Source organism: Lepisma saccharinum, chromosome 16, assembly GCF_977018435.1.
Source record: "Lepisma saccharinum chromosome 16, izLepSacc3.1, whole genome shotgun sequence".
NCBI lineage: Eukaryota > Metazoa > Arthropoda > Insecta > Zygentoma > Lepismatidae > Lepisma > Lepisma saccharinum.
Genome location: NC_139244.1, coordinates 1,922,000 through 1,948,676, shown reverse-complemented (window position 1 = coordinate 1,948,676; position 26,677 = coordinate 1,922,000). Strand labels below are relative to the sequence as shown.

Here is a 26,677-nt window from a genome sequence, read left to right as displayed (position 1 = left end):
CAGGACTACATTTTAACAATTTCTTCAAAGTATAACTCTGGTTGTATGCAATGTGAGGCAATTTTGGTACACTATATATTTCATCGTGTGAGAACCAGAGAGGAAATAATGTATTATTAGGAATATGTATGACTCTTCAGTGAGTCAGTGAATTGGAGATACGTGCCTACACCTTACTGCTAAGGATTAGAAGTGGAGATACGTCGCTCTGACTCCCAATAGAACTCTTCAGAGGAGCTTATTTAAACAAAAGTGAAAAATGCATTTTTGGAGTTACATTCCTCTGGTATTCATACGACGATTTATATAATTAAAAACACAATGCCAACATAGGCCTCCACGAATGCGGTAATATCATCACCTTGTAATCGAGAGGCCCCCAGGTTCAATACCTGGTGGAGGCACATAGTAGTTTGGATCCTACTTTAAACTGTAGGTCCACTTCCGAGTACTCTATCTGTGCATAAAGCTGAAAAAAAAAAAAGTCCTCATGTAACTTCAAAATCCTTAACTTTCAACAACATTATCTGCACCGATTAATATTTGTGCTTACCAGAGACTTGGCTGCGATGCTTTGATAGATCTTCTTTATAGACTGCAAATACACCAACAGGGACTTATCCTGGGTTTGGTTAACAAGCTGCTGAGCTTTGTCGCACAGGGACTCCACCAGCTGTTGATGGGACACCACTTCCTGATTCACGATTTTCTGGTTCTGAAGGCACAACGAGAAACACATGGTTAATTTATTTATTTCTTTAAACATAAATTAAACTTACTGTCTTGTGACAACAATTTATAAAAGTTTAGTACCAGCCTTACCATGGGTGGATAAAAGGGGGAACCTAAACCTAACAATTAGTCACTAACTAGAAAAAGAATAAGTACTGACTGCTTTTGATGTATAAAATTAAGTGGTTACCTTTTCTCAAGACATCCAAAACTATAATAAAACGTCAGTTAACACTAGAGTACATTACATGATAGCCACTCTTCTTGGTCATATAAAACTAAGCAATCACCTCCTCTTCAAGAGAAGGTGTCATTGCCCTTACCTCTAGTATACAATGGTTGTTTATTTATTACTTCATAAAAGTCTGGAGAAATGAGAACAGGTGACAGAAACATGTCAACAAGAGTGGTTTAAAATGTACTAATATTAGCTGAAAATGGCATATTGATACCAGCACAGAAATCAGTATTATTATTATTAATTTGCTTTCAAAATGTTGATCATAGAGAACTAACTCATTAATATAGTTTTGGGAAGTACTACATATATTCTTATTTAAGCAAAATGTAACAAATATATTTTTCAAGCTCAACATTCTTGACATGCTTTACAAATCTCATAAACTTATTCCTTCTCATAAATACGAGGTGTATTTTTAAGTAAGTACCATTTTGAAATTCTGCAGCTGCTGCACTGCGGTCGGTGTCCTGTGTATGCGTACTGTGTACCTACATCTGTTGGCAAGCCACAGATGCCATTGTGGCAACAATCGATCGTGTATACATTTGCTTTTGCATATTTAAAATGCCTCCCCCGATTGAGAATCCCGCCGACTGTGAATTACGTGCTGTTATTCATTTTTTTAGTGCTAAAGATGTGAAAGCAGTTGAAATTCACCATCAGATTTGTGAAGTGTACGGACAAAACATTATGAGTGATGGAATGGAACGCAAATGGGTAAGAGCTTTCAAAGATGGCCGAAAGAATGTTCATGACGAGGAACGGAGTGGGTGACCCTCAGTGATCACTGTCGATTTGGTGCAGAAAGTCGACGAAAAAGTGAAAGAGAACAGATGCTTCATGATTTCTTCGTAATGAGAGGAGTTCCCTGAAGTTTCAAGAAGTGTTATCTACGAAATTGTTACCGAATGCTTAAACTATCGAAAATTGTGCTCACGATGGGTACCAAAAATGTTAACTGAGGCGCACAAAAGCAAATGTTTAGGTAGCGCCTTGATTTTTCTTGTCAAGATCTCATCGCATCATTTGGCTGGGAACAATTTGATCATCCTCCATACAGCCCCAATCTAGCACCCAGTGACTACCACATGTTTCTGCAACTGAAGAAGCATCTCGGAGGTCAGCGCCACGATGACGATGATAGCCTCAAAACGGCCGTGTTGCAGTGGCTGTCAACTCAGGCAGCAAACTTCTATGATGACGGAATACAAAAGCTTGTTGTTCGATATGATAAGTGCCTAAATATTGGTGGCAATTATGTGGAAAAGTAGATAAAAGTGTGGTCTTTCATGTAACAATAAAATTGTTACAAAAAGTTTACTTGTTTTTTGTACATATCAAAACGGTACTTACTTAAAAAATATGCCTCATATATGAAAGCTGCTTCTTTATCAATGTAAAATATCTAAGGATATTTATAATAGACACATGTACCTTCTTAACATATTTTTACTTTTTTCATGCTGAAAATGTTAAATAATTGTGTGTACTGGAATCAGTTCAAAAGAATATGAGCAACACCTTAAAAACTGTAAATTTCCTGCTCTATTATCCTCAATAAAAAGTTTATAGGAAATTCTACTAAAGAGATGAATGTCTTATTTGATTAAATTGGTGTTTAAAGCAAATTGTATCAATTTACTGCAAAAAAAAAAAATGGTAAATTAATGTTAAATTTCACTTCTCCACAGATCATCATATTACATTACAAAGCAACCGCACCTGAAGCTGGGCCCTCTTCTCTTGCAAAGAATCCTTTAGTTCCGCATACTGCTCCATTGCCTTCTCCACGCCTGTCAGCCAGCTCATCAGCTGGTCTTGTGATTGGTTGAACTCAGCCAGTTGCGTAAGGCATTGATCAAGCTTATGCGAAGCTGCCTGGAGGTCGTCTGTAAAGTTGTCCCACAGGGTTCGTAGTGTTCTACAAACAAAAGGTCAGGCAATATAAAAATATTGCTCTCCAATACGGCTTGGAATCATGTTTCCCCTAATTTTCCACATCTATTTTGCTATGATTGTACGTACATAAGAGTTTCCCTCCTTATGCTGAATCAATTTCACTACACATTATAGTACTTAAATTAGATAACTAATTAGTAACTATACTACAAAGAATATAAATTGTATGATTATGCATGGAACATGGCATACACTGGAGTGTCATCGCATGCTTTCAGGACTTAACTAAATACTGCTGTACATATTTGTATACAAACTCTAACTCCCTAGCCTTCTTAAACCCGAAGGTTCATGGCTGCAGCAACACAGGCCTTCCATCTTGAGCAAGTTCTATATACTCTTTTCCATCTCTACCGATTTCCCTTAGGTCCATCTCAACGTTGTCCCTCCATCTTCGTCTTGGCCTTCCTACAGGTCTCTTACCATCAGGTTTCCCAACAACAATCATGTAAACTCCTCTTTCCTCTCCCATTCGTGCCACATAGCCTGCCCACCTAAGTCTTCTTGATTTAATTATTCTAATAATATCTGGACATGAATACAAATTATGTACTTCTAAATTATGTAACCTTCTCCACTCACCTGTCTCCTCATCCCTTTTAGGTCCAAAGATTTTCCTAAGGATCTTATTTTCAAATACTCTCAATTTATGTTCCTCTTTCAATGTAAGGGACCAAGTTTCCCAGCCATATAATACTACAGGCAAAATTACTGTTTTGTATATTTTAACTTTTAGTTTCTTAGATATTAAACGAGAAGACAAAAGTTTATGAAGAGAGCAGTAACATGCATTTCCTGAATTAAGCCTACTTTTTATTTCCTCTTTAATATAATTTTCATTTGTTAATATTACTCGTAAGTATTTGAATTTGGAAACTGGTTCAAACGAGTTGTTATCAATAATTAGATTTTGATCATTACCTAACACTTGGTTTCGGCCTGTAAGCATATATTTAGTTTTCTCCTTGTTAACTTCCAAACCTATCTCTTTAGCAGTTTTGAAAAATATTTTAGCATTATTCTTAATTGTATTCACATCATCCCCCAGTAAGTCTACATCATCTGCATATGCTAACAACTGAGTCATACCATTTAACATTAGTCCTTCTTTAGTTTCTTTTACCTTCCTAACAGCATATTCTAAGGCAAAATTAAAGAGCAATGGAGATAATGCATCTCCTTGTTTTAACCCATCATGAATTGCAAATTTGTCAGACACATTAATACCCACACGAATTTTACTTTCTGTTTCACTGGTGCATACTTTTATCATAGTAACAAGCTTCTTCTCTTTTGACCGAATCATATGCATTTTTTAAATCAATGAACACCTGATGGACATTTTGACTATATTCCCACTTTTTTTCAAGTGTCTGTCTGATGTGAAAAATTTGATCTGTAGTTGATCTGTTACGTTTAAATCCACATTGATAATCACCTATAATTTCATTAGCATATGGGGTAGTCTTGTTAAAAGAATGGTAGATAATATTTTATATGTTGTTGAGAGTAGAGAAATTCCACGGTAATTATTGCAGTTCATTTTATCACCTTTTTTAAACACAGGAACAATTATGGATTCTTTCCACTGTTGAGGGATTTCTTCTTTATTCCATATTAAACAAATTAATTTAACAATTTGACATATTAATGAATTTCCACCATATTTAATTAACTCAGCTGGTATTAAATCAATGCCAGGTGCTTTGTTATTCTTTAGCCTTTTAATAGCATCTTTAACTTCAGTCAAGTTAGGTTCTGGAACTAAAGGTTCTGCTGTGTGGACTTCATTTACTTCTGATTTATCTCCTACATGAACATTTAAAAGGTCATTAAAGTAGTTCTTCCATCTATTTAGAATATTGCTTGGGTCAGCTAGAAAATCACCATCTTTATCTTTTATCAAGTTTACTTTAGGTTGCCACCCCTTTGTAAACTCATTTACACCTTTATATAAATCTCTGATATTTTTATTTTTGCTGTTTGTTTCAATTTCGTTAATTTTGCTTTTCAAGTAATCTCTTTTTTTACTTCTAAATGTGTGGTTAACTTCTCGCTTTATTCTATTATAATTGTTTAGATTTGTATCATCAGAGTTATTTAACCACCTAAGTCTAGCCTGATTTCTTATTTCTATTAGATTATGACATTCATTATCAAACCATGGCTTACTTTTTTCTCGGTTTATGGTATCCTATACTTTCTTTAGCTGCTGATTCTATTGCATTACGTATGTGCTCCCAATTCTTATTTACGTCTGTTTCATTTATATTTTCATCATCATTTAAATCCTGCAAAACATCAAATCTATTTGACAGTTTAATTTGGTAATCTTTCTTAATTCTTTCATCAGTAAACTTTCCTGTATCAAATTTTAGAACTTTTAGATTTTGTTGCTTATGATTTATCACTGAGAGTCTTTCTCTTAATTTAGCAATTACTAAATAATGGTCATTGGCACAGTCAGCACCTCTATGTGTATGAACGTCAATTATACTAGTATGTCTTCTCTTATCAATGAGAATATGATCTATCTGATTATGAGTTTTACCATCTGGGGAAGACCAGGTATATTTATGGATATCTTTATGTTTAAAAGTGGTACTTTTCACAATTAAATTCTTTGAGGTTGCAAAAGTAATCAATCTTATACCATTATCATTACTTAATTCATGAAGACTTTCTTTACCAATCGTGGGTTTAAATGTCTCTTCTTTGCCAATCTGTGCATTACAGTCACCTAACAGAATTTTCATATCATACTGAGAAAATTTATCAAAGACCTGTTCTAACTCTGTATAAAAATCATCTTTAGTATTATCATCTTTATCTTCCGTTGATGCATGTATGTTTATTAAAATAATTTTCCACCACCTACCCTGTAAAACTGCATATGATATCCTATCATTAATAAATTCTACTGTTTTAAGAGCCGAGATAATTCTATTTTTTTATGAAAAAGTCTGTTCCAAAGTTTCAACTGCCCATCTGCACAATGTTGGCCAAATTGTCGTAATTGTCCTTTTTCACAGAAACTATTAGGTATATGATGATGAAATATTAAAATTATAGCATCTTCTTTACTATGCTATTGTTAGTTAATAATCTCACATTGTTTAGGGAAAGAAAAAAGAGGGGAGAGGAAAGCAGGACATCTCAAATAAGTCAACATTCTTTACTTTTTTAGCATGGATATTATTTTAATGCTAGTTTCTATATTTCTTTGTTTTTTGAGGCCACTTTTGGGGGTGGCTATCCCATGTGCACGCCTATGCTTATAACGTACAAAAGATTCTTATCAATTGTCTCTCTGACTGCACTCATCAAATGAATAGAGAAGATAAGTGTACCTGTACTGCTAGTACCATAGCTATGTTCATCTTGTGGGTTATTCATTAAAATATATACATTGTGGTGGGTCCTTCTGGCTGAATAGCTCAGTTGGTAGAACACTGGCACAAAATGGCAGGGATTCAGGTTCAATTTCTGGTTGGGCTACAATTTCTACTTAACTTTTAAACAAGTTATTCAATTTCATTTTCTGAACACTTGCCACCAAGTTTTGTATACAATCTGCAGCAAGTTGGTGGTACAAATAAAATTAAATTATTACCTTAAAGTTTATTATATTTACATTTTTGTACACAAACATGTGTCAGTATAAATGGGATTACCTTTGCATTAATTTTTTTAGATTAGAGAAAATTATTTTTGCACGTAATCAGTTACAAAGCACTTTTGCTCTTGACTTTAGGAAAACAAAACCAATGCTTCTTTACCTTAACTGTTGCCTGATTATTTCCCTTCCATCAGGAGACGTGTGGGTGTACAGTTTCTCCCCTAGATCAATCAGGTTTTCGAATTTAGCACTCTCCTTCGACCTCACATCAGACAGCTCCCTCAACATCTTTTGGCGTTCCTGCGAAAGGAAAGAACAAACTACTTTTAATTTTGTGCAACATTTCTTCTGTACAGTACCACTCAGTAGCACAACTAACAGGCTCTCCACACCCCTTTCCTGTAAACTACATTAGAAAAAACTTTCATGATTGATGCGGTAAATCGTTTTAGTATTTCATATGTGAAGTTAGGTTTTTCAGCATTGTAAATTTGTATGTTCCCGATTAAGCACACCCAACATGGCACCCTGTTATTAAAAAAAATCCCAGGTCACAAGAAGAAAAAATGCTATCCCTCTGCCCAACCCCCTTCTGCCCATCCAAGGAACATGAACCACGTTCCACCAAGCAACACAATGCAGCAGACAACCCAAACTACTAGTCACCACCCTACAATGTGACGGAACCCAAAACAGCTGCCAGCGGAATGCACAGCAGACGATGCACACCAAGAAACATGCACCAGCACCACCAGGCAGGTTGCTTTGTTTGTTCCACCCAGGAACAAACAAAGCAATGATGCACTACCTTATCCATCCCAGATGCCGCATCCTCAGTTAATGAAGGCTTCAAAATTAATCGGAAAACACACAAATTTTGCAACGTGGAAGCATCAATCTTAACATGTGAAAAAAAAAAATATTTTCGAGAATATTAAAAAAAAAAAATAACATTAACTGAATGCTTGTTTATAAACCTTTCACCTTGTTTGCAAGGACAACTACTAAACATACACATGGGAGCAACACAATTCCGTTCCACAAAATCTTCATGGCACATATATATATATATATATAAACCCTCACTGATGAGTATTGTGGTATTCCTTACCTGCAAAACTGCTATTTCTCCAATGATTTTGCCATGCTCCTTCAAGTCTTTCTCCATTTTTGAAATCCACTCGAGGAAGTTGTTGTGGTCATCATTGAATGCCCTGTGCTCCTTCACAAACTGCTCATAGCGGGACACGGCTTCCTGCACAAACAACAGCACAGAAAATTAGCGTTTATGGATTTACAACTACTATTGTTTACACAATATTCCTCTCATTCTGATTCCGAAGTACAAATATGTAATTTCAAACAGATATAGCTAATAAATTATCATGTTTTAAACATTACATTATTATAACACTTTGTAACCTCTGTATCCTGTAATTTTATTTATTCTACTTCTATGATGAAAAGAAGTTCCTTAAAAAAACGAACTTTTGTAAACCATAATAAAATGCATACCTTTAAGATCCATAATAATGATAAAATCAACATTTCAATCCTGCAGATGAGAATTTTCATCAAGGAAATTAAAGAAAATATGATGTTAAAAATAGATATACAGGTTGTTTTTCCCCCACCCTGATGAAAATCCTTTTTGGCAACTGGCAGGATTGAAAGAAAGGATTTTATCATTCTTGTTGAATGCTACAGATAAATTTGTTTTTTCATTTTACTAGCATGAGTTCAATAACATGGAAATTTGCCAAAAAAATTAAATTGCATCTTCTTTTTATGTATATAATATTGGATTAATGGCAAATGACACAACTAATGGACTCGCAAGTTGTAATAAGATGCCTATTTCAAGCATTTAAATTGAAAAAATGTCAACGTAAAGTGTACAAAGATAGAGAAATCATTAACAGATCAGCTCAAAATAGTAATGGCTCAAGCCATTAGAATGTAGCTTGATGTATCAAAACAAAAATATAGGGGAAGGCGGGGCAAGCCGGGGAGTGGGGTAAAATGGGATACGGGGTGTTTTTGCCACATAAATGGCGCTTTTCATCTGATGTTCTTGGAACTTCATCAGCAGATAGTACTCTTTGTCTGGACGGTCGCTGGTCTCAGTTCGAGACGGTGTTCCAGGAAGAACGGAATGTACGTACATTTTTCTCCCTCTGTTGCAAAAATTTGGCAAACTATTTGCTGCTGTAAGTTACAATGGGGTTATTATTGTGAATGCATGCTTGTCAGATATCATAAAATAGGTTATGTAGTTATTTTCAATTCACACATTTTGTGTTAAGATCGTGTAACCTGATAATGTGCCATTGGGGCATGATGGTGTGGGGCATGAAGGGGTACTATCCAGGAGACAGTAATGTGTTTAGTGAAGCAGACTTATTGCCTTCTGCAACAACCAATATTCAGCATTCAGCTCCCTCCCGATGTTGCCACAACAAAAACAGCTTCAACCCTTTATGTTCAGCCTTCGACATTGCTGCTGAGTAACCAGCGTCATCTTCCTTTAAAGTTACAAATCCTCAATTAATTGTGCCTTTTCCAAACTTAGATGAAGGAAACAAAAGAAGATCTTCAAAACGACGTGGAAAGACAGCTCTCTTGACAGAATCACCATACAGAGCAGAACAAACTCATCAAATAATGAAAGCAGCACCCAAGCGCAAGTTGGTCTTTCCAAAGCCAAGAAACAGAAACAAGGCTCTACTGTCAGGATGTTTCTGATGAAGGTTGGATCAGGTGTTGGGTTTCTGCATGATGCGATGGGTGCATAATTCTTGTGCAGGTGTGTCAAGCGAAGACGAAAATGCTGTTCATGTTTGTGTGGTTTGTGTGAAACTTAATTGTTATGTATCTATGATTATTCTAACTTAATAATGTTACAATTAAGTAGTATGTAGAGCAAACAGTTAAGGTACCCTGTCTTGCCCCACGGGCAAAAGCTCTTTTTTTAAAAATCACAATATATTCCAAATATTAGGTGTGTCTTTTCAGTTATCACATTTTTTAAATATTAACAAGGAACCAATTAAACTATTTGTGGCAAAAAAATCCTATCTGATTTCATTTTGTACTTCAAACATGTGGTCAAACATTAGTCAACCTGTCTTGCCCCGCCTTCCCCTAATTACATTGCTTCTACAAAGTACTGTAAATGTCCACTTTGTTATATTTATTCCTGTATTGTTACCATCAATAAAAGTCAAACATAATGGACTTTCACTCTCTTATTGTTCATAAAACATATGTGTCAGTAAACTTTCAACAATTGTAGCAAAAACATAACTTTCATATAAATTAATCTGCATGCAAATACTTAATAAAACTTAATAAGTTATCTATTATGTTTGTGAATGTCTAATGTTTCTTTGCACAATACTAAAGCATGATAGAAAAATATTATATTAAAAAATATATACACAAGCATACCTTTGTGATATTCTTCAGTGCTTGGTATCTTGTCATCAAATGAGAAACTTTCACAGACAGCTCAGACTCTCCTTCAACAGACTGGCTTCGCTCTGTTGCCTTGCTGAACTCATCTGCCTTGGCCCATATTTCTTCCTCCAATGATCTCAGCTTGTCCAAATGCATTTGCTTAGCTTCCAAGGTGCTTCTAAGGCTCTGGTCTTTAACCTGCGTCTCCTTCTGTTTGATCCACGTCGAGAGGTTGTCGAGGATGTCCTCAAATTCTGTCCACCGGTTGCACTGCTGCCGAAGCTTGGCTTGCATTTCCATGCAGTTAGCCAAAAATGCCTCCCATGCATTCTTCTGATCATCAAACTCTCTGTGCAGCGAAACGTGGCCGGCAATGTCGGATTCTTGTAGGACCGTATCCAGCTGAACGGAACAGGCTCGCACAAGAGTGTCGCCTTGGTCCTTCTGCTGCAAGACACTTTCGATCACGGCCAAAGCAGCGTCGGCGCCATCTTTCTCGATGGCTGAATCGGTGACGATTGCAGTTTCTGCCTTGCACGTGCTCAGCCAATCGCGTAGCTTCTCAAGCTGATGCAAGTATGCTTCGTGATCGACAACGTACTTCTCAGCGACAGCTATTCTGTTTTCGGTGTCCTTTGCTAGCTGATTGTATGTGCTAAGCACATCATTGAACTTTGACGTAACCTCGGGATCCGACAAAGCTTGAATCTTACTCTGCAGCTGCCCGATTATGTTCTGGTGCGAGCTGACATCTTGTGCAATGGCCTTGTAGTTGTGTAAAACGAGCTTCTTCTCTTGTAAAGTGGGCTTGAGTTCCACTTGAGAGCCAACTTTTTCCTTCGTGTCGGTTATCCACTGCCGAATCTGGCTGAAACTGTCGTCAAAGGATGACCACTGCATCATCATGGCTTCCACCTTCTTGTTCAGTGCATTCACCTTATCTATCAGAGATTCGGATGCATCTCGCAGCGTCCTCAGCTCCCCTCGAATACTTTCGCGGTTTTCGGGAGTGATTCCGGAGAACAAGGCCTCTCCTTTCTCGACAGCCTTGTTCAGCAGTGCTTGACCACCCTCTCTCTCTTCAGCAAATGACTTCAGCTCCTTCAGCTTAGCCTGATAAGCCAACATGGGCTTAGTTCCAGGAGCGGACAGCTCTTCGAAGGACTTGAGCTTGGCTTCTGCGTTCTTCAACCAGTTCTGGACATCTCCGACGGCTGCCTTGTAGATATCTCTGTTCTTGTTCATTCCCACAAGCTTCTCAACGTACGAAGTTAAAAACTTCACAATGGCCTGATATCTTGTGCTCAAGTGATCAACATACTGGTTCACTCTCGACTCGGGGCACTCTTTAATGATCTCCTCTCCCAGAACAGCAAGTTCTTTTATGTCCGATTCACGTCCTAGGACTTCTTTCTGGAAAGCCTTCACCTCCTGTATCTTGTTTATGATGGTCGACAGGTTCACCTGATTCACGCTCTCTACTCGCACCTTACTCTCTATTTCTCGCAACCAGGATGCAAGGTTCTCGGACATTAGTTCATACTTCAGCCACAGATTAACATTATGCTCCAAAACTTGCTTAGCCTTTTCGTAGCTTTCCTTTACGGCATTCAGCTCACCTATTAAGTTATCTCTATTTGCAAGAAGTTCGTTTATCTTCTCGGGCGACTCAACGTTCTTTAACAGCTCGATGGACTGATCCAGGTCTGCCTTCTTGCTTTCGCAATCCGTTAACCCAACTTCAATATCCTGCAGTGACGTAACTTTAGCTTCGAGGTTGTACCTGTCGCTACCAGGTTCTGGATAGCACCACTGCACCTTCTCCTTCAGAGCTGAAACGACTCTCTGCAAAGCGCAGAACTTCTCATGGTGGTGCTTCTCCAAGAATGTAAGCAACGTGGATTCGATCTTATCGGCATGGGACAGGACACCTTCAAAACGTTTCTCCAGATTCGTAAGTTCTTTAGACAATCCTGAATCTGCATACGATGGGTACGATCCCTTCAGCTCCTCGATTCTTCCATCTAGACCCTTCAGATTTGAGCTGAAGCCCTGTAATTCTTGCTTCAGGGACTGGCACTTCTGCAACCTTTCCAGTATTTTTGGGTTTTCCCCTGTCAAATCATCGCATTTGATAATATTCTCTCTCAACTTCGTCAGCTCCTCCGACGATTTCTTGATATCATCCCTGATGCTCTTCTCCTGTTCTCCAACCGTGCACGTAAAAGCTTCTAGTTTATCAGCGATGCTCTTGACATGCTGGAACTGCTCTTCAAGTAGTTGGTTCAACGAATCTAAAGTCGAAACTCGTTTCCCGTCGTTCAGTTTAACAAGCTGATTGGTCTTGCTCGCTATGCTTGCTTTCATGTTGTAGTACGGAGACAGTTCATCCTTGTACCTGTTTAATCTGGCCAAACTAGCTTCAACATCCGACACATTCTCCAGGGCATCTGTGAGGCTGCTTGCGGTCTCGCTCAACCACTGGAGAAGATCGTTCTTCGAGTCCTCTATTTGTTTCCAAATGATCAACTGGGCTTCTAGACTTTGAGTGCTCTTGGTGAGGGTGTCATAGGCTTGTTGCCATTGCTGTCGAGCCTTCGTCACTTCATCGTTAATGATGGCAGACTTAAAGCCAGGTATTTCTTGTGTCTCTCTGGACAACATCTGTCCTTTGTTTTCCATCACGTCCACCGACACTTTCGTTTTGTTTAGGATCTCGAGGCTCTTCTTCAGTCGCTCTACCGAGCTTCCTACTTCTGTTACATCGCTTGGCAGCTCTTTCACAGACTCGCACAGTTTCAGAGCCTCAGCTATTCCTGATTGCACATTCTTTCTCGCATCGCAGAACTGCTTCCAGTGTGTACTTGCACCTGTGTAAGTATCCTTCTGTTCTTTCAGCATGAGGGTAACCTTTTCCCAGTTGGCATTCATTGAGGAGAGAATATTCTGTATGGTTGGTGCATTATTTTGATCCTCTTCTATCAAGATCTTCCCAAGCTCTTGCAACCTGTCCTTCAACCCTTGCTTTAATGTCTGTTCTTCCAACAAACCAGAGATTTGCTGTATCCCGTTGTCCAGCTTGTCAAACGTGTTCACCTCGTTCGTCAGCAGCTGGACTTTCTCTTGCATCGCGAACAGATCATCAGACAGGTTCTGCTGCATCTGGTGGAACTGTCCCCAGTGGACGGTGGCCTGCTGCTGAGCTTCCTGCTTCATGCTGATTTCCAAAGCGAGCTGCTCTGCTTTCAGTGCAACCTCCTCCACCAGGGACTCGGCAGTGACGGGCCTTCCAGTCTGCTTGCTTCTAACCTGGGTCCTGCTTTGGCTGCTTAAGTGATCGATGTTTGGTGCCTCCTGCTTCCATGCGTTGACCTTCGAGCAGATTCCGTCCAGCTCTCCCCTGAACTGATCCACCTCCTGGGGACTTGGCTTCTGACTCTCCAGGCGGTATTTGATGTGACTCAGTTGTTCCGTAGTACCTGTACTCCAATTCAACAGCTCCGACCACTTTTGCAATGCAGTTCTCTTGGCCTGCAGTTTGTCTTCAAGGTCCTATGAGAATTACAAAGTACAATAAAAAAATTCAGAAGTTAATTATTATGTAAAAATAAGAATGAACACAGACGAACAATGAACTTCATGTTTGCTGATTTACAACTTACATTTTGTACCAACATAATTGCATTATTGACAGAAACATTTATAACAAGTTAATACACTTATGACACACTTAACTCTTTTCTTCTTCAAAATAAGTAATTAAAATTATTTATCTTGCAGTCTACGGTTGTTACAAGCATAAAAACACATTTATAATGTCTGATGAAGGAAAGAGTGTGTTCTCCTGAAACATAACAAAAACTGTGTTCCTATGCTTGTATCAACCATGGGTGGAGTTTGAGCTTCTGCTTGGGGGGGGGGGGGGGGGCAGACTCTGGGAGAAGCATATGATATTATAAACTAGGGGATATTCAATAACTCTCAGGTATTAAATATCCCCTAGTTTATAAGGGGCCCGGAGGCCTTCCCCCAGAAATAAATAAAAACAACTTAAAAACACTGCCTTTTAGACCTTTTAGATTTGAAAATATTAAATTTCCTTGCTTAAGTAAACAAATATTAATTAGTATATTGGTTGTCAGTTTTAAAAGAAGTAAAACATTACGATTTTTGCATTTTGCATTTCATTAATTTTTTATTGATACAATAATACTCATATTACTTTAAAAAAGTTACGGTACAATAATAAGCTTCAGAAATTTTAGAAAAATTAAATTGAATAGTTCTTTTGATGCCTCAGCAGTAAGTGTTGACTCAACACAAAGCCATTTTACATTTTTCTTTCTTCAAAGTGCACACATCAATCAAATCGTCTAAGACCTGCTATTGCGGCGCAATTACCGCACATACCATCATGCCAAATGTCAAGATTTGTGGTATGGCTTCATAACAAAAATGTAGTAATTGAACTTATTCATGTGTTATTTTTTTTAGTCTTTTTTAAGTTGGAGAGGCCAGGTCCCCCCCCCCCCCTTGGCCCCTCCAGAACTCCGCCTATGGTATCAACTGTAGACTGACTACAAGAGAAATAATTCTACAATGCAAGCAATGAGTACATACAAGAAAATATAAGTAATTAAAATGTACCATGTGTATTAACGTGTGATGTAACTAAAGCAATTATTATTATTGTCTGAAAGTGAATATTTCACAAGCCAATTCAGCTTACAGCTCTTATAAGTTTTATTCCCATGATGAAAGTTTCGTGTATGAACTGAAATTAAATGTGAAAATCCTCCCAATAGATAGAGGCATACAAATTTCGTTTTTGACGAATACACGAAATATGAAATAACATGCTGTAATGGTCATTTTTCATGTTTCTGAAGCTGTGAGGTGTATTTTCCTATCCTGTTTTGTCACGAAATAATGCGAAATGAACTGCAAAATGCGAAATATACTCTTAAACACGAAATTTGCCGTTTATATACAGACGCGACACTTTCTGAAGTCTGAAGTATCCTGAGAGTTATGCAATTCATGGAAAATTGATTAATTCTGCTGTAAATATTTGAGAAGCAAAAATGGACTCCTTTACACAGGAATAAACTTAATATTCTGGTAACAACTTCAATGTGCTATTAGAAGGGATAAGTTTATTTTGTGTAATAAGTGCAATTTTTAAATCAAACTTAGGATTATATTCACAATTTTAAAACCAAAATGTCATTTTATATAGTACTTTTGATGTGATTATTCACCACTATAATACCAACATTTTATTTTATTTACCGCTTTTGAACCTGAAATTGACTCTGTTTTTGTACTGAAATTTTTCTCTTTTATTTACGAAAAATATGTGCCTCTACCAATAGAGTATGTATCCAACAATGTCATCCAATAATCAAGGGATCCAGGGTTCATTCCCCAGTGGAGGCAAATTGCACAGCGGTTTGGACCAATTTAAACTGTAGGCCCAGTCCTAACTGGACTTCAAACAAACTTTCAAACCAACAAGAAGCAAAATTGTATTTGTTAAGTTGGTAATATGATTAAAAAAATAGTAGATGACAAGCAATGCATACCAATGTGAAATATTTTTAGCACATTTGTCAACAAAAATATTTATGTTTTGGTATTTTATTTCTACAACTTTATTTATTTATTATTTATTATAATAACTTTGAGTAAACTGAACATTACAAATTAAAGGTAAATAATAGCACTTGATAGTAAATATGCAACTGCTTTTTTTTTCCTTTGCAGGTATATATCAGCTGTTCAGATTGACAGGATCTGCCTATCATATTGTTACTCTACATGATGCAGCACAACTATTTTTCATAAATACCTTGTAATTTTCTGCCAATCCTGAGTACATGTCATTGAGTGGAGCAGATTCCTGTGGTGTGCAAGTACTTGAGAGCTTTTTAACCTCTGTGTAAACACCGTTGAACAGAGGTTGCTGCTCTGAGTGCTCTTGCAGCAGGGCATGAACGCTCTGCAACCCAGAGTCCACATTCTCCAGGTTCACCTCGTCAAATTGAGAAATGTTATCTCCGAAGTTGCTTATCCAGTTATTGAAGTTGCTAATCTTTGCTTCCAGTTCTTCCCTGGAGTACAAAAAAAAAAGAGAAAGAAAAGAATCAAAGATATAGTAATCTTATGTATTTGCAGGGAGGGGTTAAAAGACAAAGACGATGAATTCTATGCCCATTAGCATTAGTTGAGACCAGGGTGTATAAAATCATGATTTATATTTAAAACTGTATCAGATTTTTTTTATTTAAATTGTTTTTTTTTATTTAAAAAAAAATATACTTAAAATTGTATGGCTTTTGGCACCATACATATAGACACAAGCAACCCTGTAAAATACTTGAACAGTTTGATTAAAGCAAATAAAAAATTATATGTAAATATACATTTTTCTGTTTCTGATACTGTATAAATTTACTTACTGTGGAAATATTTGTTCAGTGTGTTAATGAAACTATAATAATTTCAGAAACTTTTGTTTCAGTGAAAATATAACATTCTGGATGGACTATATAATTGTAACAAAATATTATTTATAGTCTTTCTAGATTAATTTTTGCAATTTTTTAATGCTAGTTTGCAAAATATCAGCTGCCATGTTTATTTACAGTTTAATGATAATTACACTATTTACATGATTAATATCTTATATATTATTCTACACAAAATGTTTGCTATTTTTGCATTTAAAAGTTATTGAATTTTAAATCAATAGAAATTTACCCGTGTTTACGATTTACATAATACTTTTCCTTTCATATGAGCTTCACCCCATCAATACATATATTTTGTATCCTCTTTTTGAGCCTCAAATAAACACCATTACATGATTACGAGACTAATGCACTTTCAGCAAAAGTGATGCTAACATCTACAAAATCCTCTTTACTAGTCTAACCAGACATGTGATCACAAACAATAGATTTGCATTCAAAACTGTCCAAACTGATTTGACATAACATACCTGGATAGGATGGCATCTGATATGGTGTTGATCTTCTGCCTCAGCTCGTCAGCCAACTTGGCAACCCTGGCCTTCATTTCCGTGACTTTTCCTTTCATGGCGGTGGCACCTTCCAACGCAACTCCCTGAGAAATGCCGTCCGACAACTGGGTGATGGAAATTAACTGGGCTTGCTTCTCCATCACTTCCTTGTTCAGTTCCTGTGAATACGTTCACAATTAAAATTACAAAAGAGCAATAAGATTGTTCAGTAACATGTGACTTATTTCACATCAAATCACCCAGAAAGAAATCAAAATGACACCCACTGATTCAGATTTCAATGAAACTTAGTGTATTTGTTAATACTACCAAGGTACGAACACATGCAAAAATTTTCATCTGTAGACCTCATAGCTACTGAGGAACAGCAGGCCAGTGTTTCAGAATTTTGTACGGATCGGTCATTGCCGAGGCTGTGGTAGTCTGCAGTGTTCAACAGATAAGAAAAAGTTATATCTCAAGAGTCAAATCGGCATATCACTTTAATTTCTTTTTCCTGAAGTTCATAGATATATGTATATTCCATTTAAAAAGTCACCAAGATTCCTTTGCACTGAGAGTAAAAAAATATTGTGTTGTAAATAATGTTGATTTTTGTGTGTCAATGTCTGACCTTACTAAAATTGCATTATCACTAAAAGGCAGAGCTGTTATCATGCCAATTCCTTTCAAATTGAAGCTTAAAGTATGTTCTGAAAGGCTACAAAATAAAGTTAGTAGCATTTGCACTGCTTCTATTCATACATCTTCATTACAACAAATTTTAGGTACATGCATATGGGTCATTCCATGCCAAATCATCAAAACTTTTCTACTGTTGCTCTCAAGGAGCACATTAGATGTCCTCCTGGGTCAACAACACAAATTGGGAGCTCCCACCAGTGATCTTTCACACCAAAGGTGAGAGAGTTAGTCATGACTATGCAGGATTTCTTGTAGCTGGAACTTTTGCTTTCTGCCTCATTTAAATAAGGTACTGAAATTTAGAGCCAACTTTACCCGACACAAAACGAACAACAATAACAGTAGTTCAAGAGTTTTAGTACCTTAAGTGTTGCCAGCTCCTTTTGCAATTTCTCCACTTGGGGTGTACTCAGAACAACGGGTGATTCAACAGCCTTTTCCTTTTCCTGAATCCAAACTCCAAACTTGCTGGCAGTGTCGTTGAATTCTGACCACAATCCAACCAGCTTCTCCGTCCGGCCTGTCCACTCAAGGGCCACGTCATGCACGGCTGTCCACCTGCAGTGAATGGCATCCACCTCGTCCGGGGCATTCGTGTGACAGGTGATTTGTTGGCTCTTGGCTGCCGTGTGCTGAAGTTTCGATAGATTTTCTTCACATTCCTTTTCAAATATCTGAAACATGGCACAAGTATTAGCATTAAGTTTTCCACATATGACATGACAAACTGTTGTTTTTGCTATTTTTTTTTTGCTCAAATATGTATTAGAGATGAGGATAAAAGATGAAATGACCAATGAAACAAACATAATGATGTTTGAACACAAAGTTTGAACCAGGAGGCCAATAACAAGATAACCAATATGTCAATTTCAAACTAAATTATACCCATAGATTACTTTCAAGTTACTACTAGAAGAAAAATCCTATTTCTGGTGAGAAGGTAGTAAAAAATTTAACCTTCAATCATTTAATTAAAGCATAGGTTCAACCCTGGGGTAACATTCTTAACAATAAATAATATGTTGATTGATTTGCCTTATTTTACTTCGCTTTTGTGCCACTTTTGGCTAATTTGCAAAGATGGGGATGAGTGATGACATGATGGAATTGATGAATGGACACTCACAAACATCCATGCCCAGGCCAGGATTCGAACCTGGGACCCCTGGCATCGTAGCACGATGTGCTAACCACTGCACCACAGGGGCCGGCCGATAATAAATAATATGTGACAGTTTTACTAATATAAGTGACAGATTTCACTTACTTTCTATTCAAGCATATATTTCTACTTTTCTTAGATGGCTGCGGTGGCTGTCAGTAACGCGTCTGATTACCATCCTAAAGGTTCCAGGTTATCCGGGAACTTTTCCAACGTTGGAAGCGGCCCCGGCACCCACCCAGCGTCAAATAACATGGGTACCTGGGGGAAACCTTCGGGGGTAAAGGCAGTCAGGGGCATGATGCTGATCACATCACCCCCACTCACGACTGGATCAAGAAAGTGTGGGGCATTACCCCCACACCCCCTATATGCCTTCATGGCATGGTGCTAAGCACAGGGAAGCACTTTACCTTTATTTCTACTTTTATTATTATTATGAGTTTTTTTGCCTTGTGTGCAGTTTTGAGCATTTTACACTTGCCTTTAATAAAAAGTAACAACATTCAATACAATTGTGTAATGTTTGATTTGATTTGATTGTTTGACTGATTTTACTTTCGTTTTCTGCCACTTTTGGCTAATCATCAAGATGAGAAGATGAGGATGAGTGATAAGTTGAGATTCTTGTTTCAAGTCCACTTTATGCACAGAATGGCTAATCGAGACTGGACCTACAGTTCAAAGTGGAATTCAAACCACTATGTGCCTCCACTACGTTTCAACCTGGGACCCCTTGATTACGAGCCACTACACCATCGGGGAGATAGGAGGATGAGTGATGATGTGATGAAATTGGTGCAGGGACGTTCACAAAGAAAACCCATGCCCAGAATTTGAACCCAGGACCCCTGATGTTATACCATGCTGTGCTAAAAGCTCCACCACAGAGGTCCACCTGCAACGTAATGAATACATATTGCTAGACATTAGTTACCTTGGCAGCCTGTAGTTGTTGCTGGGCCTCTTGCAAGGAAACAGGCTTCGGGAATCCCATCGCAACCTTCACCTCGGCCTGCTCCACCCACGGCTTCAGTTGATGCAGTTGAGTCTGGTAGTCCTGCCAGTTTGTCAGGTCCTGCTCCACGGAAGAGCACTCGGCCTGCACGGCATGGTGTAGGGCAGCGACTGCGTCTCTTATGGCTATCACTTCTGCTTTCAAATGCTGGGCTTCCATATTTTCTGCATCCTCTGTTTGAAAAGAGAAAGCAACGTTAACACTTTTTCTTTTAAGGTTACGAGGGAAAGTTTCGCACCCGAAATGTGACATTGAAATGTGAACTGCTACTGGAGAAAATGACAGGCAAAAGAGAGCATGAATTTCACCCCATGTTGGTAGTGGAAGTGGAGCAAGCCAGATACGATCTGTGAAAAATATGACGAATAAATATTTACAGGATCCCATATATTTCTTATGGAGAGGCAACTTCAAAATTACGTCTTATCAAATGAACATTTCGACTCTTCCAACTCGCCTGTTCTCTTTCCGTTCATATGTATTTCTACATCATTGGAAGTTTGATATTCCCTAGAGAAAACTAAAATTATACTCTCATAAGCGTAATGCCAAGTTTTCTCCCCCCCCCTTAACCATCCAGCACACAGACCTATCTCTCTACAGCTCGCAGCAGGGAAAGGTAGGTGGGGTGAGGAGCAGTTTAGGGTCCTCGCGTCTGGCTGGACACAAACTGTTCCTCCTGCCCAATAAATGGATTCTAGAACTGGACTTGTCAACAAAATATTGAACTAGGAACAGCCCATGCTCTTAACACATTTCAACAAAACATCAAAAGTTAATGCGGTAAAAAAGTAAAGGTGCCCCTGTGCATGTGCACACATGTCATGAAGACGTATGGAGTGATGTGGAGGTATAGAGCTCCACATATTCTTGATCTCGGCCATAGTTGGGATGATGTGATCAGCATCATGCCCAGTCACCTTTACCCCCAAGGGTTGCCCCAGGTACCCATTTATACAAAGCTGGGTGGGCCTGAGAGCCACGCAGAAACATGGAAATGACTGGATAATTTCCTGGTACAGATCACCTGCCCTGGGATTTGAACCCGGGTCTTCTGTGTGGTAGCCAGATGCTCCACCCACTGAGCTACAGTGGCAAACTCAAAAAGTTAATGCACCCTATGTAAATTGCATGCTGTCAAGGCATATGGAGAGTCGGGGAACGTGGAGGTATGATCCCACACATTATATTTATTTAATGTTGTGACTAGTTTTTCTTTAAAACCACAGATTAAAGCAATGACAGTGGCCAGAAAGGGAACCTCAAAAGTAGGCTTTACACAAAATATTTTAAATTTGCTGGATGAAAAATAAATTTACCACAATTCATTATTTAATCCATTGCCAAAGTTTTCAGTTAATAATAATATTGTGCTTCTGCATTGACCATGTTTTTTATTAATGGCACGCTTACTAAAGAGACCATGTTAGGAAATTTAAATATGTAAGTTATGCTAACAAATGCGAAATAAAAACAGTACATTCTGGTTCTAACTGAAGTGAAATGTCTACCATCAGCTTTAGCATTGTCTTCAAACAATGACAAACAAAAATCATTAACAAAACATGTCACTTTTGAAATTTAGTTTCTGTGTCTTGTATGATCAAAACTACACAACAGAGGTTTATTGTATTTTTTTCTATCATTTAAACAATATGGAACAAAAAACACTTTCAAATTATTGTCCAACATCCGTTTTGTGTCATCAGTGACTTGTATGATTCATGTGCAATGGAACAGCCATTACTATTTCATTTTTGACGAAAACACGAAATGTTAAATAACACATTGTAATGTTAATTTTTCATGTTTCTGAAATGTATGAGGTGCATTTTCCTACCCTGTTGTCACGAAATGATGCGAAATGAACTGCAAAATGCAAAATAGACTCTTAAACACGAAAATTAGTGTTTATTTACCGATGCAACACTTTCTGAAGTATGAATTATCCTGTGAGTTATGCAATTCGTGGAAAATTCTGCTGTAAATATTTGAGAAGCAAAAACGGACCCCTTTATACAAGAATACACTTAATGTTCTGGTAACTACATAAATGCGCTATTAGAAGGGATATGTTTATTTTGTGTAATAAGTGCAGTTTCTAAATCAAATTTAGGATTATATTCACAATTTTTAAACCAAAATATCATTTTATATACCGCTTTTGATTTGATTTTTCACCACTATAACACCAAAATTTTATTTTATTTACTGTTTTTGAACCCAAAATTGACTGTTTTTGTTAAAAAAATTTGCTTTTATATTTACCAAAAATATGTTCCTGAAGCAATTACATTTAAATTGTGAATCCTTATATTTACCTAGAACAAGTTCCCTAGCTTCCTTGTCCAGAGCATCAAGCACAGAAAGCTTCCCTTGCAGCTGCGACTGGAGAGTCTGGATCTTCTTAACACGTTCCTCCGGAGTCATGTCTAACATCTGAACTTGCTCTAGAAGCAGTGGGGCATGCTGGGTCCATGTTTTCAGCTCCTGCAACTGTGCGTGGAATGTTGTCCAGCGAGCATTGAACTGCTCAAGGTAGGTGACACGCTCTTCCACAGTTTCCAAGACAACCTGCAGCCGCTTCTCGATTTCGGTGACCTGAAAGGAAGAATTTTCGATTCAGAAGTGGGACAGAGAAAGGATTCCAACTTACTTCAGCAAAGTGAATTCTCTGAGCAATTTTGAAATACAGGGTGCGAGTCAAAATTCAGGAACCATAGGACTAACGTGTGACTAATGTGTTTGATGTGCTGAGATGGTGATGACCAGTTTCCGGGGAGGTGGATAGGTCGGCGAGGGCCCGTTGAGTGGCCTGCAGGGTCCCCTGACCTCACACCAAAGGATTACTACCTATGGGGTCACCTGAAGGCAATTGTTTATTCCACCAAGATTTGCGACCTACAACGTTTGCAAGGGAGTATAACGCAAATACCACCTGCCACAATCCTCAGTGTCCTGAAGAACTGGGAGCATTGTCTCAACATATGCCTTGCTGAAGAGGGCAAACATACTGAGCATATCACATAGACAATATACGCTGAAGTGAATTACACTAAGGATCCTGACTTTTGACACACCCTGTATGTATATTTCCTGACCATTCTATAGTTCTTTAACCTGGCTAACTTTGTGTTGAACTGCACTTGCTATTCAAGAGAATAAAGTTCTTTCAACATTGTTTGAAATAAATTAACAAAAACATTTTTAATGTAGAATAACTTCTCTTCCACATCAAGAAGATTGTTGTAGAAAGATGTGGGCTTTATTTTCATTCCAAAATCGTGACAAGTACAAAAAACACTTCATTATCACCAGACTTTTCCAGGTGTTTCAATATATTTGCACAATTACCTGACTTTCCCCTGTCTTTTGAATTCACATGCTATTTTCCATGACTTTTACCAGGTTTCCTTGGATTTCGAGCTCCGTGGGAACTCTACTACACATAGAATATGAGAATGGCTCTTAAAGATCTGCTGGACCTTTTCCTGGCCCAGCCAAGCCATTTTTGCAAATTCCTCTCCTTTCGAAAATTGTTATGACATTCCAAATTCTCAAAAATTACATCTGCTTAGAATTCCATATAATTCTCCCTTCATCAGACATTTATTTTCATTTTAACAAAATTTTTAGAAGTTTTAATTTCAAAATTGTTTTCAGATCAAGAAGTTTGGAATGTACATTTAATGAATTCAAAATGAGAAACTCTCTTCCAGATGTGGAAACCACAGGAATATATAATATAAGTTGTTCATGTTCAAAGGATTATGTAGGACAAACAGCAAGGAAAATGGCAATAAGATGGCACGAACATGATTTGGACATTATAAATCTAAACCCAAGAACAGGTTTGTCAGCTCACATCATCGAAGAGAAGCATTTGATTAAAAAAAGAAGAGTTTTAAAAATATTGATGGGAAACATAGAGTTGAATGTCTGGGAAGCTTCCTTCATTGCAGAAGAACACTGGAATAAATTAAATAATGTAAATGGTAATATGATCCAGTATGGAGTTTCCTTTTTCACAAATGGAGTAGGCAACCAGCTTAAAAATTTAATATAACAGAAAACATCAAGAGACTTTGTGAAAACAATGATGAAATTGAATTACCAGATGATATTTGGGATTCATGATTTGAAATAAAAAAGTAACGTGAACAAATTTTTTTAATCTTTTTTATCTGAAATGAAAATAAAACAGACTGCTTCTTTTCACAGTTAAGTTGCTATATTACAACAATGTAACATTGACAACATCCATTATATAAGGGATTATTTTTGTTTAAAAAATTGCTAACCATTGTTATAAGTGTATCTTAAGTCAAAATGAAAATAAATGTCTGATGAAGGGAGCGTGTGTTCTCCTGAAACATCACAACGAAAATCTGTTTTCTTATGCTTGTAATAACCGCAAACTACAGGAAAATAATTCTACAATGCAAGGAATGCGTACATACAAGAAAAACTATTAGATATGTGTGATGGAAAATAGGCTTAGGTAGCCATGAAACTATTGATGATGTGATCAACACCATGCTCTAGATACCTTCACCCTGTGGCACCCACTTATTAAAGGCTGAGTGAACCCTAGAGTCACTCCATTACTGGACATATTCCCACATGAAATCACTACACTGGGAATCGAACCTGGGTCTCCTGCACAGCAGTCAGATGCACTATCAATTCCATTTTAAAATACAGTGACGTAATTCTATTTCAGACTTATTGTCAAATAAGGATGTTTTTCTGGTAAGATTCATGAAGGAAAATAAGCGTTAATATATTTTGGTTAGTTTCTCATTAGTTCAAATGTATAATATTCTTTTACATGAAACAATTAACATTGGGATGTTATAAAACAAATGACTGTTCCATCCAGAATCATTGCATATTACTATATCAAGCCCCAGTATCAAATGAAAATTTTTGGGTTCAAAAAAAGTAAAGTGCTCCCCTGTGCTTTGCACCATGACATGAAGGTGTATAGGGGGTGTGGAGTTAGGGCCCCACACTTTCTTGATCACGGCAGAAGATGAAGGTGATGTGATCAGCACCAAGCCCCTGGCAATCTCTCCCCCCCCCCCCTGCAGCTTCCTCCAGGTACCATATGATGCTGGGTGGGCACTGGAGCTGCTTGAATAGGTGGGAATATCCTGGTTCTCCCCTACCAGGGATCGAACCCGGGTCTCTCACATGGTAGTCAGGCACCCTAATGACTGAGCTACTGTGGCTCCTAATTTTTGTGTTCAGGAAATATTAATATTAAATTCCTTCGGATTTTTAACTCACAAGGAACAGGACAATCATAGCAATGAAAGATATAAAGATATCACTTGCCTCTTTTTGTAGCAGTGGTTTCCTTTCTGGCCCGGTCATGGCACAGAGGGCTGCACACAAGTCCCTGAGCTTCCTGAGCATTTCTTCGGTCGCCTCCCTCAGAGCGACGCTCATCTCCTGCTTGGCCTTCAAGTCAGCCGCAACATGCCTGGGATCCTTCCCGGGGGCTATTTTCTTCAACTCCTGGTCTGCCTGCTCGAGCAACTTTATTATCTCGTCCTTTTGTTCCCTGTAATGCGACCAAACTTTGTGTGTTCCTGAAAGACCAAATAAAATTCCATTAAGATATTTCCTTTTGACCATTCTTTGTGACAAATTGATGTTTTGCCTTCTGTTTAATTCCAGTCACCTCAGTGGCTGAGTTCATTGTGTGTTGGATTCACGATCTTGTCAGCAAAAGTCCCAGGTTCAAGTCTTGGTCTGAGCATGGGTGTTTCTTCGCAAATACCCCTACATCAATTTCACATCAATGCTTGAAAATTGTAACAACTTGAATTTAAATTTCATTTGTTGTTTTAAGTTAACTTTATGCCAGAAAGGCTAACCGAGACTGGACCTACAGTTTAAAGTGGAATCTAAATCACTGTGTCATGTGCATCCACCAGGTGGACCCCTTGATTACAAGGCAACAATGTTACTACTACGCCATTGGGGAGGCCAATTGTAACAATTAAAAGCTGTTCAAAATATTGATTAATATTAGAATGTAAGTAATCCACTCCATATATGTGCAACAATTACATCAGAAAACAGTGAAACCTCGATTTTGTTTCTCATGAGACCAACCTGAAAAATATTAAACTGTGGAAAATGTAAAATTGAGGAAAGTTTTATAACATCAAGATCGAATGTATAATGCAGGAAAATGTAAAATCTAGGAACAAAACATCGGCGTTTTACTGTATTAAAATATCTGTTAGGTAACAAAATACTGGTGCACAATAAATGGAAACTTCGAATTCTGCATAATTTCCAAGATAATCACAAACTGCAAAAGTGTTGAATGGCATTTTTGTTCAGTTCCATCATCATTCTTTGTGAGTGTTTCTTCATCGACATGATCTAATCATCATTCATTCTCAAGGACTTGATTGCATAAAAAAAAAGCTGGCCTACCCCTGAGTGAACCACCAAATGTGCCTAGTAACCAGGGTAGGGATGGATCGATATGAAATTTTGGCTGATACCAATAAAGTACTGATATAAAATTTACCGATACCGATATTCTACCAATCCAATATAAAATTCCAAATGGTCCTTGAAGAATTTGAATGGTTCGTTGAGCTCCTTAATAAATGTTTGTTTCCAGGTGACTGCAGTGCAAAAGAAGTTGCATATTTAGACATTTACTTTTTTACAAATTAGAGGAGATTATCCATGAAAATTACAACTAAAGGGCACTAAATTAAAATATA

At 37.7% G+C, this 26,677-nt stretch overlaps 1 protein-coding gene across 13 annotated transcripts in view; it reads right to left on the bottom strand.

The window, feature by feature from the left end:
- Msp300 (Muscle-specific protein 300 kDa) overlaps positions 1-26,677 on the bottom strand; it is a 609,326-nt gene that overhangs the window by 311,228 nt on the left and 271,421 nt on the right. For all 13 annotated transcript variants that reach the window (XM_083137559.1, XM_083137560.1, XM_083137562.1 and 10 more), the window contains 11 exons: positions 25,263-25,519; positions 22,244-22,523; positions 19,842-20,095; positions 18,102-18,413; positions 17,014-17,213; positions 15,862-16,123; positions 10,002-13,562; positions 7,663-7,806; positions 6,712-6,851; positions 2,696-2,894; positions 554-715 (listed from right to left, as the gene is read on the bottom strand). In XM_083137559.1, coding sequence (XP_082993685.1) covers positions 554-715; positions 2,696-2,894; positions 6,712-6,851; positions 7,663-7,806; positions 10,002-13,562; positions 15,862-16,123; positions 17,014-17,213; positions 18,102-18,413; positions 19,842-20,095; positions 22,244-22,523; positions 25,263-25,519 — 5,771 coding nt within the window. The remainder of the gene's footprint in view (positions 1-553; positions 716-2,695; positions 2,895-6,711; positions 6,852-7,662; positions 7,807-10,001; positions 13,563-15,861; positions 16,124-17,013; positions 17,214-18,101; positions 18,414-19,841; positions 20,096-22,243; positions 22,524-25,262; positions 25,520-26,677) is intronic.